The sequence below is a fragment of the Gekko japonicus genome, unplaced genomic scaffold (assembly GCF_001447785.1).
Source record: "Gekko japonicus isolate JY-2015 unplaced genomic scaffold, Gekko_japonicus_V1.1 scaffold1828, whole genome shotgun sequence".
Lineage (NCBI taxonomy): Eukaryota > Metazoa > Chordata > Lepidosauria > Squamata > Gekkonidae > Gekko > Gekko japonicus.
This window is the reverse complement of record NW_015176028.1, coordinates 350,964-366,618: the sequence shown is the minus strand read 5'-3', so window position 1 is coordinate 366,618 and position 15,655 is coordinate 350,964. Positions and strand designations below refer to the sequence as shown.

The window sequence follows — 15,655 nt, the reverse complement described above, 5'->3', positions numbered from 1 at the left end:
ATTTAGCAACTTTAGCAGGGGTCCAATGCCACCTGAAGAACATTTTATATATGTTTTCTTTATATGCCGTCACACTCATATATTTTATTGATCTCCATGTTTTTATCCACTGATCCATTTCTATTGTGTGTCCTATCTCTTTTATCCAGGCTTCCATTGACATTTTTATGATCTCTTCTTGTAGCTCCTCCTCTAATAGCTTTGTATAGAATTTCTGAATTAACTTATCACTGGAAGAAAGCCAAATTTTATCAATTTCATTTAAGGTAGTGAAAAATCCTATTTTTTTTATCTTCAATGTATCTTGATTTTAATACATTTTTATCCCACCAAGATAGGTTTATATTTTGTGTTTTTAATATCTCATCTGTTTTCAGTTTGGCTTTTTTGTTTAATAAGTTGCCATAAGTTTCTTTAATTTCCCCTATTATCAGTGACGGTTTGGCAAATGCTTCTATCGGAGATATCCGCAGAGGGACTTTAGTGTAGAATTTGAGTTTTATTATATTCCAGACTTTCATGAGAGCACTTCTTGTTATGTGTGTATGGAAGTTGGCGTGAATTTTATCCTTTCCATACCATAGCCTCTCACATCTTCTAACTCAACCCAATCTTTGATCCATATCATCGATGCTGCGAAATAGTACAGCTGCCAATTAGGCAATGCAAATCCTCCTCTTTTTTACTGTCCTGGAGATCTTTAATTTTTATTCTCGGTTTTTTAGACTGCCATATAAATTTACTTACAGTTTTCTCTAGATCCTTAAAAAAATTGTAATTTTTAAGTATTGGTAAGTTTTGCGCCAAAAACAGGAATCTTGGAAGAATGTTCATTTTTATTGTCGCTATTCTGCCCAGTAACGAAAGATGTTTTTTCTCCCAATGATTTAAATCTTTTTAAATATCATTTAGAAGTTTTACGTAGTTACTTTCATATAACATTGAAGTGTTACCTGAAATCAAAATTCCTAGGTATTTTGCTTTCTGCACTACATCCATTTTTGAAATCTCCTTTATTTTTTGTATTAACTTTTGAGCACAGTTCTTGGCTATGATTTTAGTTTTTGGGAAATTGATTTTAAATCCCGCTAGCTACCGAATTCCTGTATAACTTCTATTAAATATGATAAATAATGTTCCGGTTCTTCTCATATAAAAATCAAGTCATCTGCAAAGGCTTGTAATTTGAACACTGAGAGTAAAAGGGGAAGTGTTCAAATTACAAGCCTTTGCAGATGACTTGATTAATTAACGACCTTTTATCATTTCATTATTTCTTATTTTATCAATTAACGATTCTATAGTAAATATGAACAATAGTGGGGATAGCGGGCATCCCTGTCTTGTGCCTTTCTGTATTGGAATGCTTTGAGAGGTTTCTCCATTGATTAAAATTTTGGCACTTTGCTTGCTATATATAGCTTTTATCATTGCGTAAAAATTGTTCCCACATTCCCACGCAGTTAATTTTTGTAGCATATATGCCCAGTTAATGTTATCAAACGCCTTCTCTGCGTCTAAAAGTATTAACATCATCTACTTCCCTGGATGTAGTTCATAATATTCTAATACATTAATTATAGTTCTTATATTATTTTATATCCTTCTTTTGGGTAGAAATCCTGATTGGTCTTTATGTATTATTCGAATTAAGACTTTTTTCAACCTATTAGCCTAGTATGCAAATCTTTTTTCTCTTACCTGCCATGGGGTGTCTTTCAGAAATTTAACCTCGTTATTATCTGTAACTACTTGGTTCTGGCTCGCTACCTGCAGGGTTCTATCTCTTAGCTCTTTTTTGCTGAATTTGATGTGTACCTCTCTAGGCGTTTTATTTTTCCTTGCGTATGTAGTGTTCTTCCTGTAGATTAGGTCAATGCTTTTTTTCTACTTCTTCTTTTGACCCTGCTTCTAGTTCTTCTGCTAGTAGTTTGGCCATTTCACCTTTTAGGTCTTTCCCTTTAGATTCAGGGAAGTTCTGGCATCTAATCACATATGCTGCTCTGTCCATTTCCAATGATATTAGGGTTTGTTCTATCCTCTCTGTGCTAGCTTTCAACTCTCGGAAGTCTTCTTGAAGTTCCTTGTTGTTTTCTTCTAGTTTTCGCAGGTCCTTGGTGTTTTTTTCCATTTCCTGTTTACGTCCATTTATTTTTTAAGTTCTCCTGTATTAGCAAAAATAGCCTCCATTTTTGTATGTATGGGTTCCAGCTCTGCTTTTTAGCACTGTTGGTAAAATCGTTTCCACTGTTTATACTTGTTGTAAACCACCCAGAGAGATTTGGCTATGGGTGGTATAGAAATGAAATTTTTGTTGTTATTGTTGCCTTTACTCTTTTTGCAACCAGAGTCATAACAGTAAACCCTCCTCCCACAATAAACCTCCTTCCTCAGGAAAACATGGAAGAATTTAAAGGTTGCTACTGAAGAAGTGGTCATGTGATTTGACAAAAGCTGCTAGAAATTTTGTCACATGCAGGGTAATCAGGAAAACAGTAATAATAATAATAATAATAATAGCAATAACAATAACAATAATATCTGTGTCCAGGAGAGGCAGCAGTGGAGTCCGGGAACTGCTCCAGGGCTGGTCGTGGTGGCAGCATCCAAGAGTCATCCCAGAGTGGCTTCCAGGCACCACTGTGGCTGGGCTTGGAGGTGGCTGCGAAGGCCTGGAGCTGTACTGGACTTGGTGACGGGGGGGCAGGTTGAAAGAGAGGACGGGGGGATTCCTCCCCACACACAAATCTCCTGGGCCCTCGCTTGTCAAATCACGGATTCCTCTACTCCAGGGTCCTTTTTCCCAGAGCAGCCAACAGGATGACCTGGAGACCCCATAAGCAGAGTGCAAAGGTACCAGTTTCCCCTGTTACCCCTCCCCAGGAAATTGGGCATCTGAGCGTGGAGAATTGATTTCACCATCATGTGTAAAAGCCATCCTTTATGCATTTGTCCAATCCCCTTTTCAGATCAGGTTAGCTAGCGTCCATCTTATTCCACTGGATTCCTAAGTGTTATGCGGAGAAGCATGTGAAGTTTGGTATAGTGGTATAGACTCTAATCTGGGAGAACCTGGCTTGATTCCCCACTCCTCCACTTGCACCTGGCTGGATGACCTTGGGCAAGCCGTAGTTCTGATAAGAGCTGTTCTTGAAAAAAGAGCAGTTTCTGTCAAGAGCTCTCTCAGCCCCACCTACCTCACAGGGTGTCTGTTGTGGGGAGGGGAAGGGAAAGGAGTTTGTAAGCCGCTCTGAGACACCTCTGGGTAGTGAAGGGCGGGGTATAAATCCCATCTCTTCTCTTCTTCTTCTTCCTTTTGTCTGTCTGAAATCCAGCCATTTCATTGAGTAGCCCTGAGTTGTACTGTTGTGGAAGGGGGGGAGGCATTCCCCCACACACACACTTCCTCAGCACAACTGCAAAGGCTATTTCAGGCTAACTTTAGCATGTCTACTTCGCAGCCACATGGCCTGTGCAGTCTGAAAGTGCGGGCGGCCTTCAGCGAGCACCACTGTTGCCGTGGGCATGGCAAACCCTCTCCAATCAGCCTCCTCTTTAATTGGTTAGGAAGAAGCCATTTCCCTCGAAAAATTTATTTGTTGTGAACCTGAAGCTTCTCTGGAGGGGGGAAAACCCACAGTTGTATGCTATAAACCTTCGATCTTGCTATTAAAAAAGCAAAAATTGGAACACTCGTCCTGTCCGGGGAGCATAAATCTTTTCCAGTGGACACCACGATGCAGCTACTGCCGTCTGCACCACCCTTTTCCGTTGCATCATAAACCGCTCTGCAAGCCGCACCATTACATTTTGCAGAAAAGAGAAGAAACGGGGATGGAGGCAGGTTGTTTCGCGCCGTTCCTCTTTAACGGCCTTTCCCCTACATTCAATTTGCTCCGCTTTGGTGCTCGGTAATGGCGTCTCACACAAATGAACTCTCTTTCCGCAGGTTTTATTTGGGGAGAAATCAAGGAAATGTGGGACGGCGGCTTCAATGAGTATGTGCACGACTGGTGGAACCTGATGGATTTTGCAATGAATTCTCTCTACCTGGCAACCATCTCCCTGAAAATTGTCGCATATGTCAAGGTACCGTAACTTGGAGCATGTGTGCCAAGTCCGTCGCAGCGGCGTTCTCCATGAATTTCTTCTGCCCTGCCTCCTACTCTGTTGTGCATTTTGGGCAGAGCACAGTGCAGATATAATGCTGGCTCCCTGTAAATGGTGGCTGGCCTTGAGGGAAATGTACTTCTCTGTTTTCAGACACAAATCCCCTCCGTCCTTTACCGGCAAGATGGTTCAGAGTTAAAGCTGCAGCATGTTGAAACATGGTTTAATGCTAACCCTGGTTCTCTGTTAACTGTGGATTACGATTCTGCTTCAAATAAACCCTGGTTTCAAACCTTGTTTGAGATGGGAGCAGTGTTCCCTCTAAGCTGAGTTAGTGTGAGCTAGCTCACAGTTTTTTAGCCTCTGGCTCACACATTTTTGTCTGAGCTCAGGAAGAATGGCTCCAGAGCAAACTAATCTATGCAGCAACCAAATCGCTCGCTCACAGCTTTAATGCCAGCAGCCCACAAAGTAGATTTTTTGCTCACAAGACTCCACAGCTTAGAGGGAGCATTGGATGGTAGCCCTGGTGAGTGTTAATCGTGCCAAGCTACGCATAGCCAATGCCAATGGAATGCTAAAGCGAGGGTAAAACTAAGGAGAAAGAGGGGGCAAAGGAGTGCCCAGTCCTCTGACTAACTCTCAACTTGCAAACTATGATTTGCAGGGAGTTGGCACTGTGTCTGCATGGGAATGTATCTTTGTATGTGTATACTGGGAGATAAAATTGGGACTTCTTCTCTACCGCAATCTGTACGGCATAAACAGTTGGATTTCTCTGTGCGAGTAGTGGTGCATGGCATTTGGGGCAGCCAGGGGAGCAATTGCTTTTTTGCCGTTTTGGAAAAAAGTAACCATGAAATAACAGAAGTGGGTAGCATCAGTAGATCTCGTACAAGATCAAGAGAAAAATAAAAAAGATTGTGAGAGGGAGGGCAGGAAGGGGTGTGCCAGTGCTCGGCTCCCGCGGCCCCTTCTTACATGCCCAGGGTAATGCCAATTACCACTTTCGGGTCAGGAAGGAATTTCCCTCCAGGCCAGATTGGCCCAGAGATCCTGGAGGTCTTTTGCCTTCCTCTGGGCACAGAGCAGGGGGTCACTGGGGGAATGGGGGGGTAGTTGTGAATTTCTTGTGTTGTGCAGGAGGTTGGACTAGATGACCCTTGAGGTCCCTTTCAGCTCTATATTTCTGTTTATAAAAAAGAGGGTGAGCGGGTCTGGAGACCAAGTCCTACGGGGAAAGGTTGAAGGAGCTGGGTATGGTTAGCCTGGAGAGGAGACGACTGAGGGGTGATATGATAACCATCTTCAGGTACTTGAAGGGCTGTTATATAGAAGGCAGAGCAGAGTTGTTTTCTATTGCCCAAGAAAGTCGGACTGGAAGCAATGGACTGGAAGTAAATCAAAAGAGCTTTCAGCTAAAGATTAGGAAGACCTTCCTGCCAGTTAGGGCAGTTCCTCAGTGGAACAGGCTTCCCTGGGAGGTGGTGGGCTCTCCTTCTTTGGAGGTTTTCACCAGAGACTACATTTTTCTTTTAATTTTTTAATTTATTTTTGTATTTATTCCCCGCCCTCCCCACAAGCGGGCTCAGGGCGGCTTACAAGAGAGCACAAGTGCCCACGCATAAAAACAAGATAAAACAATAAAGCCATTAATAGCAACAAAAATAAAGTGCTCAGTAGAACCAAGATGGTCTCCGAATAAATTACAAGATGATATCGGTCTTCCATTGGAGGTAGTATTGTCCTGTGGTTGGTACATAGCCAGTCCAGTGGTACCAGTGCCACACAATGTTATGGCAGATCTTCCAAGGGCCGTCCCTCTAGCCCAGTTGTTACCAACGCTGATGGTGGTGGTGGTAGTGTGAAAGCCTGGCGGAAGAGCTCCGTCTTGCAGGCCCTGCGGAACTGCATAAGGTCCTGCAGGGCCCTGATCTCCTCCAGGAGCTCATTCCACCAGGTAGGAGCCACCACTGAAAAGGATCTGGCCCTGGTCATAGCAAGCCTTACCTCCCTGGGGCCTGAAATAACCAGGCCATCTGAGAGCAATGCCCATTATGTGAATTTGGCCAGCTCATGAGAAGGAGGGCAGAAAGGGAAGAGCCAGTGCATGGCTCTCATGGCCCCTTCTTACATGCGATCACCACTTTGGGACCAGGAAGGAATTTTCCTCCAGGCCAGATTGGCCCAGGGATCCTGGAGGTCTTTTGCCTTCCTCTGGGCACAGAGCAGGGGACAGTGGGGGAGTGGGGAGGAAGGTAGCTGTGAATTTCCTGCGTTGTGCTGCAGGTTGGACTAGAGGACCCTTGGGGTTCCCTCCCGGTTCTATGTTTGTATGTAAAAAAATGGTGCAAGTCCCAATGCATTGTGAGTGCCCGGCTTCAAAGGAAACAGTCCTTGTTTCGAGCTTGCAATTTCAGGTGCCGGCGGCTGAGCATAAAGTAAGATAAGAATTACCCCTTCCAAGAAGAGGTGGTGTGTGCTTGAAGCACTTTGGGGATTCTCTTAAAAGAAAAAGGAGGTGGGCAAGGAATTGTAGGGGGAGGGGATAAAGGACTCCCCCTCCAAAGCAAATCTCCCAGCAAATACTGTGAGACGGTTCATCCGCCTGGTCCCATCTTCCTCCATTTCCCCCCCCCATCTCTTTAACCAACGCGCTTCCCTATACGACACCCTGTCTCTTCCCCACCACCACCCCCAGTCCATGACAGAGAAGGTGGGCAAGGGTCCAGTCATTCTCTCGTGTCCTTCCCCTCTTCTTTTCAGTGAGGCAAAGGGCATGTGATCATGCCCCGTGGCTGTCAGTTGAAGGCAGTGGGTGCCCTTGGCCTTTTCTGCCAGAAGCACCAACATTTCTTGCCCTGGTCCTGTCTTGAAAAGTAGCCGTACATTTCCACGATCCGACTTTGCCAAGAATATGGGCTTTCCTGGTCTCTGCCCCTGGTAAACCAGTGTCTCTGTCTTCTACATGGGGGACATCTTTCTCAAAGTTTGCCTTCTCTCTTTTGAGTGCCTTTGAGCCTGTCCCTCCTCCATGGAGCTCAGGGCGATGGGCATGAACTTTCCCATTTTATACTCGCAACAACCCTGTCAGGCTGAGAGAGAATGGCAGGCACAAGGTTAACCAGTGAGCTTCGTGGGTGGGAGATTTGAACCTGGGTCTTGGCGGTCCTAGTCCAATAGTCCAGCTACTGTTCCACGCAGACTCCCCAGTGCGACTTCTTAGTGTGAGTTTGTACAAGTCACTGTTCTTCAGATTTCATTCCCTGTCAAGTAGATAGATAAATGCTCTATTTATCTGTACAGGTCTCACATATTATGCTTACTCGGTATGTTGGTCTTAAGACCGTAATAATTAAACTAAACTAAGCTATCTGTACAGGTTTTTCTTCCAAGCAGCTCCAGGAGAGCCAGTTTGGTGTAGTGGTTAGGAGCGCGGACTCTAATCTGGAGAACCGGGTTTGATTCCCCGCTCCTCCACATGCAGCCAGCTGGATGACCTTGGGTCAGTCACAGTTCTCTCAGAACTCTCTCAGCCCCACCTACCTCACAGGGTGTCCGTTGTGGGGAGAGGAAGGGCAGGAGATTGTAAGCCCCTCTGAGACTCTGAGTGCAGGGCAGGGTATAAATCCAACTCCTCCTCCTCTTCTTCTTCTTCTTGCAGTATCTATGGGTCTTCTTTCTCCCACTGTATCCCCATAGCAACCCTGTAAGGTAGGCTAGGTTGAGAGCATGTGGTTGGCCCAAGGCCACCCAGCAAACGGCATCTGTCCAATCCTCTTCCAATACCCTCACCACAACACTGCCAAGTGGACCTCCTGAGGGCACTTGGGTTTTGGCCCCTGTGTGACATGGACTGGATGGGCCATTGGCCTGATCCAACATGGCTTCTCTTATGTTCTTCTGATAGGACGAGAGATCTAACTGATCCCAACAGCCAAGTGGAAAGAGGTCTCTTGGTCTGGTAGTATTCTCAGTCTTGGAGGGCAGGGTGCAGAATGTCACGGTGTCTCCATATGTCCCAGTGGCCATTCGTGTTTTTTTTAATTTGTGTATTTATTTATTTAAAACATTTTTATTTCATGTGTCTGCCCAATTGAAGTCCCCAAGGCGGCTCACATAAAAACATTTGAGTGATTAAAAACTTTTTAAATGATAAAAATAGTTCAATAAAAACGTAAAACAATGACAGAACGAGGGAGGAGGGCCAAGAGGGGTTACTGGGGGTGTGCCGAACAAAACGAAAAAGTCTTCACCCACCAGCAGAGGACACTCACGGAGAGAGACAGAGGAATCTCCTTGGGGAGGGAGTTCCAAAGATTTGGCACCACAACGGAGAAGGCCCTTTCTCAGGTCAGGGGCACCCGAGGCAGGACCTCCAAAGATGACCAGAGTGAAGGGGCAGGTTTCGTATGTCCTTAACATAACAGTGTGGTGTAGTGGTTAAGTGGTTGGACTCTGATCTTGGAGAACCGGGTTTGATTCCCCACTCCTCCACTTGTACCTGGCTGGATGACCTTGGGCAAGCCGTAGATCTGTCAGAGCTGTTCTTGAAAAAAGAGCAGTTTCTGTCAGAGCTCTCTCAGCCCCGCCGACCTCACAGGCAATACTTCCTCTAAGCTGTGGAGTCTTGTGAGCAAAAATTCTACTTTGTGAGCTACTGGCATTAACCTTGTGAGTGAGCGATTTGGCTACTGCATGAATTAGTTTGCTCTGCAGCCATCCTTCCTGAGCTGAGACAAAAATGTGTGAGTCGGAGGCTAAAAAAACTGTGAGCTAGCTCACACTAACGCAGCTTAGAAGGAACACTGCTCACAGGGTGTCTGTTGTGGGGAGGGGAAGGGAAAGGAGTTTGTAAGCCACTCTGAGACTACTCTGGGTAGTGAAGGGTGGGGTATAAATCCAGTCTCCTCCTCCTCCTCCTCCTCCTCCTCTTCTTCTTCTTCTTCAGAACATAGGAGAAGCCAATGTTGGATCAGGCCAATGGCCCATCCAGTCCAACACTCCATCACACAGTGGCCAAAAATACCAGGTGCCATCAGGAGGTCCAGCAGTGGGGCCAGGACACTAGAAGCCCCCCCACCTTTGCCCCCTCCCCAAGCACCAAGAATACAGAGCATCCCTTGCCCCAGCCTGAAAGTCCCTATCTATACCTTGTGGCTAATAGCCACTGATGGACTTCTGCTCCATATGCTTATCCAATCCCCTCTTGAAGCCGTCCATGCTTGTACCTGCCACCACCTCCTGTGGCAGTGAATTCCATGTGATAATCCCTCCTTATTCTGCACAACAGTGTGCAGGATACTGGCTTTCCCCACAACAGCCTTGTGAGGTAGGCTGGCCCGAGAGAGTGATGGGCTCAAGATCACCCCAGGCCTGTAGCTGCAGTGGGGCACCTCGGGACCAGGCCCCCTGACTTACTGGCAAGGCCCCCCCCTGACTTCCCATGCAGCCCAGGGCCCCCGAGCAGCAGCAGGTGCAGGGAAGGACCTGGGTATTCCTTTAATTTTATTTAATCCAGTGCCCCCTAAGACATTTAAATCCCCCCCGACTTAAAAAATCCTGGCTAGGGGTCTGGGTCACCCAAGGAGCTTTCTGGCTGAATGAGAATTTGAACCTGCGTCTCTCGAGTCTGACACTCTCCCGCTGCATCTGACACTCTCCCGACTAGGTCACACTCAGTGGGAGCAGGCAAGGTGAGCGGCTCATGTCTCTACCGCACAAGCCTTCAAATCCACTCAGGCCAGGGCTATTTTTGGGCAGGAACGCACAGGAACAGCGTTCCGGCTGGCTCCCGAGTTGGCCACGCCCAGCAGGAACTCATTAGCATAATAGGACACACCCAACAGCAGAAACTCATCAGGACTGGCTACATTAGGGGTGTGTGGCCTAACATGCAAAGGAGTTCCTGCTACAAAAAAAGGCCCTGGGTTTTGACAACAAACAAGGTCAACAGAATAAGAAGGGAAAGGTGGGTGTGGCTGGATGACCACACTTCTGGCAACATGGGGGTGCGGCCTAATATGCTAATGAGTTTCTGCTGTTAGGTGTGGCCTGTTATGCTAATGAGTTCCTGCTGGGATTTTTCTACAAAAAAAGCCCTGACTCAGGCACAGCCAGCCATTGCATGTGCTGTACCCAGGAAGGTGCCTTTTGAGCTGTTAGTATTGGGGCAGCGGGATTCACATGGAGCTGTCCAGATTTTCAGCTGGGAGATGTTGGTCCTTTCTGCATCAGCCGGCCACCGGCCGGCCACTCTGGATTTTCTCAGTGTTCGGAGTCGAGGCGATTTAAGTCCACAGGCAAAACAGCATCCAAATAACCCAGGGCAACAGCAGGCTGAGACAAGGCTGACCAATGAAGGGAGGTAATATAATGCAGAGGGGGGGGGGACCCCGGAATAAAAAGGTTGCACTCGATTTTAGTGCAGAATGGGGGGGGGACAAAACACAACCTGGATTAAAAAGAAGGTTGCACTCGATTTTAGTGCTGAATTGCTTGGAGGACACCGCGGTGAACATGGATTAAAAAGAGAGTGTGGAAAGAGCTGCTGAGGAGTTTTTGCATTTGACTTGCGAGTAGACATGGGTGCAAGCCACGACAGTGCTTTCTGCTGGGCGTGATTTGATGGCCCATTCTCGTGGATCGCATTTCCCGGGCTGGACGCAGCCCGCAGGCTCTCCGTTCCCTAAAAGCTTTTTCTTCACTTCCTGCTGCTGGTAACGCAAGCAGGAAAAGGAGGCGAAGCCCCAGGAGGCTAAATATTTTACAAGGCAGGCAGGAGGCAGCACATGAGGAAAGCTGTGGCATCGATGCTCTGGCTGTGAGAGGCCGGTGCCAAGGCCCACTCGAAGGCCTGAATGCTACGGCAGCCCGATGCGCAATGTGCACTTCTCAGAGTGTGTGCCCAGGAAATCACTTCTCCCCAGACGGGGATTTTCACACAGCATCGAAAGATTGCTTCTTTTCTCTGCGGCTTTGGAAGCTGCAGAGGAAATTGCTTACGCTGTTTAAACGATGGAGATGGAAGGAAAGCGCATATTAGCGACTTGACGCGCACTGGTTCTTCGCGCAAGGAGCGGTGCCTGAGCTCAGGCCCTTCTGCGTGGCTGACGGCTGTCCCCTTCCTGCTGCATTTGTGTCCTCAGGAACAGTTTTTCTGTGATGATCTGTTTGCTTGTCTGCAGATACCCAGTGAAGACCCTGTTAACATCAATGGGCAGCAGGTTCAGGGCAGACAAAGGGAAATGCTTCCTTTCTCAACAAGCAGGGCTATTTTGGGGCAGGAACGCACAGGAACGGAGTTCCGGCTGGCTCCAGAGTTGGCCACACCCACTACAGCCAAAACCTCTGCATGCCTGGCTACAGAGGGAAGGCCTGTAGAGCGACACCACCACCCCCGGCAACTGAGGTGGGCCGTGCCTTCCCCAGTGTGTCCAAGGGCCGGCTTGCCCAGGCTCCCCGCAGCTGCGGTGCACCCAGGAAAGCTAAGGGAAGGCAATTTAGCCTTCCCTTCCCTCCAAGGGCCGGCTTGCCCGGGCTCCCTGCAACTACGGGGCATCCGGGCAAGCCAAGGGAAGGCAGTTTAAACTGCCTCCCCTCCCCTCCAAGGGCCAGCTTGCCTGGGCGCCTCACAGCCACAGGGCACCTAGGCAAGCCAAGGGAAGGCATGGGGTGTGGCCTGATATGCTAATGAGTTTCTGCTGTTGGGTGTGGCCTAATATGCTAATGAGTCCCTTCTGGGTTTTTCCTACCAAAAAAGCCCTGTCGACAAGTAATTCAATTGTGGAATCCGCCACCAAGTGGCTGTAGTGATGACCAGGAGCATGTGGTGGTGGGACATGCCGTCAAGTCGCAGCTGACTTATGTCGACCCCGTAGGGTTTTCCAGGCAAGAGACGTTCCAAGGTTGTTTGCCATGGCCTGCCTCTGCGCAGCAACCCTCGACTCCCTCGGAGGTCCCCCATCCTGCTTAAGCTTCCGAGATCTGGTGAGATCAGGCCAGCCCGGGCCATCCAAGTCAGGCCTCCAGGAGCACCGGTCGCTTTAAAAGGGGATTCGACAGAGTCGTGGAGGAGAGGGAGGTGGATGGCTAGGAGCCATGGTGACTGGCAGGAGCCTCCCTCTACAGATGTAGCAAATCTCTAAACAGCAGTGCGGGGAGTCAGCATCATGAGAAGGCCTCGGTCTCCGTGCCGTGTTCCTTCGTCCTCCAGGGGAGCTGGTTGGCTTCCATGAGAAAGCGGCTGCTGGACTGGATTGGCCCCTGGGCTGATCCAGCAGGGCCCTTATTAGGTTTTAATGGGACATAAACTCAGAATGAGGAGCTGCGGTGGCTCAAGTGGTTAAGACGCTGAACTGCAGGCTGTGGAAGGTCGGTAGTTCAGCAGTTCAAGACCCAGGTGCCGCAAGACGGAGTGAGCTCCCGTCTCTAGTTCCAGCTCCTGCCAACCTAGCAGTTCTAAAGCAAGAAATTGCAAGTAGATAAATAGGTACCACTTCGGTGGGAAGGTAACAGCGTTCCGTGCGCCTTGGTTTTTAGTCATGCCGGCCACATGACCACGGAAACGTCTTCGGACAGCGCTGGCTCTTCGGCTTTGAAACGGAGATGAGCACCGCAACCCTAGAGTCGGACTCGGCTGGCTTTCGAGCAAGGGAACCTTTGTCTTTTTAAATTCAGAATGAGAGAAGTGCCCCCTGGTGTACCATCAGCAGCTTCCAAAGAATCTCCCAAACTGCAGCATGTGTATGGGCAGGCTGAGACTGTGCAGTGCCATAGTGTCCATGCGCACTCATTCACATGCATGCGTGTCAGAGGGTCCGCCCAGAGACTTTGCCAGGGGGCGGAAGCTGGAAGAATGGCATCTGCACCCGAAATCAGTCCCAGAGGATGGCAGCCAAGCCAGGAGGTGAGGACAGCAGCACCTCCTGCTATAGAATGACGTGTTCCTTTGAAAAGAGCAAGAGTCCAGTAGCACCTTGTTGTTGTTCAGTCGCACAGTCGAGTCCGACTCTTCGTGACCCCCTGGACCACTTCACGCCAGGCCCTCCTGTCTTCCACCGTGATCCAGAGTTTGCTCAATTTCATGTTCGTTGCATCGATGACACTGTCCAACCATCTCATCCTTTGCCGTCCCCGTCTTCTTTGACCTTCAGTCTTTCCCAGCATCAGGGTCTTCTCCAGTGAGTGCTCCCTTCTCATTGGGTGGCCAAAGTATTTGAGCTTCAGTTTCATTATCTGGCCTTCCAGGGAACAGTCAGGGTTGATTTCTTTTAGGATTGACTGATTTGATCTCCTTGCAGTCCAAGGGACTCTCGAGAGTCTTCTCCAGCAGCTTGGTTGGAAAGCATCTATTCTTCGGCGCTCGGCCTTCCTTATAGTCCAACTTTCGCAGCCATACATGACTACTGGGAATACCATTGTAGCATCTTACAAACTAACAAAATTTGTGGCAGGGGATGAAAGCTCACCCCCTGCCACAAATTTTGTTAGTTTGCAAGGTGCTTCTGGACTCTTGATCTTTTCTCCAGCTACAAGAGTCAAGAGCAGTGTTCCCCCTAAGCTGAATTCGTGTGAGCTAGCTCGCAGTTTTTCAGCCCCCAGCCCACAGATTCTTGTTTTAGCTCAGGAAGGGGGGCTCCAGAGCAAACTAATTTGTGCAGCAGCCAAATCACTCGCTCACAACTTTAATGCCAGTGAGCTACCGAGATTAAAGTTGTGAGTGAGCCATTTGGCTGCTGCATAAATTAGTTTGCTCTGGACCCTTCCTTCCCGAGTAGAGCCAAAAACGTGTGAGCCGGAGGCTAAAAAACTGTGAGCTAGCTCACACGAATTCAGCTTAGAGGGAACACTGCTCTTGGCTGCTTTCCCAAAGGCAAGGAGTACAGGTGCCCTCCTCACCTGCTCCAGGACATTGTTCCAAGGAGCCAGGCCCACAACAGATACTGCCCAGTTCTGGATGTTACCAAACGAATTATGCAAAGGGAGAGGGACTGTATCGTGGAGGTCTCCCAAAGAGCACCTTTGGCTCCTGTCATGTCATTGGCTGTGTAAGCAGTGCCATCGCAGAGTAGCATATGAAAGATCTGAAAGATGGGGTGAGTCCTATCATTATGCAAACTTGGCAGGCAGATTTTGGAGCAAGGGCAAAGTGGGTGTTCCTGCGTAGAAGGAGAGGCTTGTAGACCAGAAGCGTTCCTGAGATGTGCGGCCGCCGTGTCCACCAGGAGACAGGCGGCTTCATCCAAAGGATCTCAGTGGAATTGGGTTAAGCGTTCAGGATCAAGGGCAAAAGGCCAGTTCTCCTGGGGATGTTCTGTGGTTTGCCCTTGCATGCTCTCCCCCATGTTTTGTTCCATCTCCCTTGTGCTTCACTCAAAAAAGTTCTGGAATTAATTTTGGAATTAGTGCAGGCACCGTTTGCCACAGGTTTGATTTGCAAACCCCCCCCCCCCCGCTTGCAAATTACCCCCACACACAACAGGCACACTTGACCAACAGGAATCGTGATATACTCACTTCATGGCTCCTTTCTGCATCTTTTGCGTGATACATTTACTTACTTACTTACTTCATTTATATCACATTTATATACACATTCATTTATGTAACCCAAGATGGCTGACATAATTCACCTCTCCTCCATTTTATTCTCACAATAACCCTGTGAGGTAGGGTAGGTTGAGAGTATATGACTGGCCCAAGGTCATCTAGCTGCTGGGGATTTGAATCTGGTTCTGCCAGATCCCTGTCCGACACTCTGTCCACTACACCACGCTGGCCGTCATGCTAGACATGTGCCTCAGTCCCCTGTGTGGGTTTGTTTTTTGCCTTCAAGTCACAGCTGACTGATGGTGACCCTTCACGGGGTCTTCAAGACAAGGGACCTTCAGAGGTGGTTGGCCATTGCCTGCCTCTGCACAGCAACCCTAGACTTCCTGGGTGGTCTCCCATCCAAGTCCCAACCAGGGCCGACCAGGGCTTAGCTTCTGAGATCGGATGAGATCAGGTTAGCCTGGACTACCAGGTCAGGCCAGTCCCCTGTAAGGGACACAGAAGAGGCACCCCTGCAGTCCTCTGGATAAAGCCAGGATTGTTTTCCCTCTTCTAAAAAAGGCAGATCACTCACTCGCGAGTGTGGCTTCCCAAACAAAATCCAGTAATCCAGGACTCCAGAAGTGGGGGAGGAATTCATAAGAGGCGATTTCGATAAGCATGCCTAGCTTTGCTCTAGATTCAAGCATGCCCCCCAAATGCATTCTGGGTTTCCTTTTTTGGACATTCTACAGCACAATGTGATGTTGGAAACTGGGAGGGATGGGTTGGGACCGTCACCGAGGGTTCACTGATCATCTCTGAGGCATCTCCCCTTGCTTGCCTCTCCTCTTCACAAGGACATCTAGCACCAGGGGTCATTTCCTGCCGGAGCGCGCTCCGGCAGTAAAAAGCCCAGGGGGCGGGGACATGCAACAAGCCCCACCCCCTGCTCACAGCAGCCCCAGGCCATGAAGAGCAAGAAGCCTCTTTCTTTCTTTCCCTCTTTCCC

General features: G+C 48.5%; 1 protein-coding gene across 1 annotated transcript in view; it reads left to right on the top strand.

Annotated features, from left to right (window-relative positions):
* The window catches only part of LOC107123374 (short transient receptor potential channel 5-like), a gene marked incomplete at its 5' end in the record, with an annotated part of 88,902 nt that overhangs the window by 12,457 nt on the left and 60,790 nt on the right, over positions 1 to 15,655 (top strand). Inside the window, 1 exon segment of the mRNA XM_015426612.1 lies at positions 3,950 to 4,089. Coding sequence (XP_015282098.1) covers positions 3,950 to 4,089 — 140 coding nt within the window.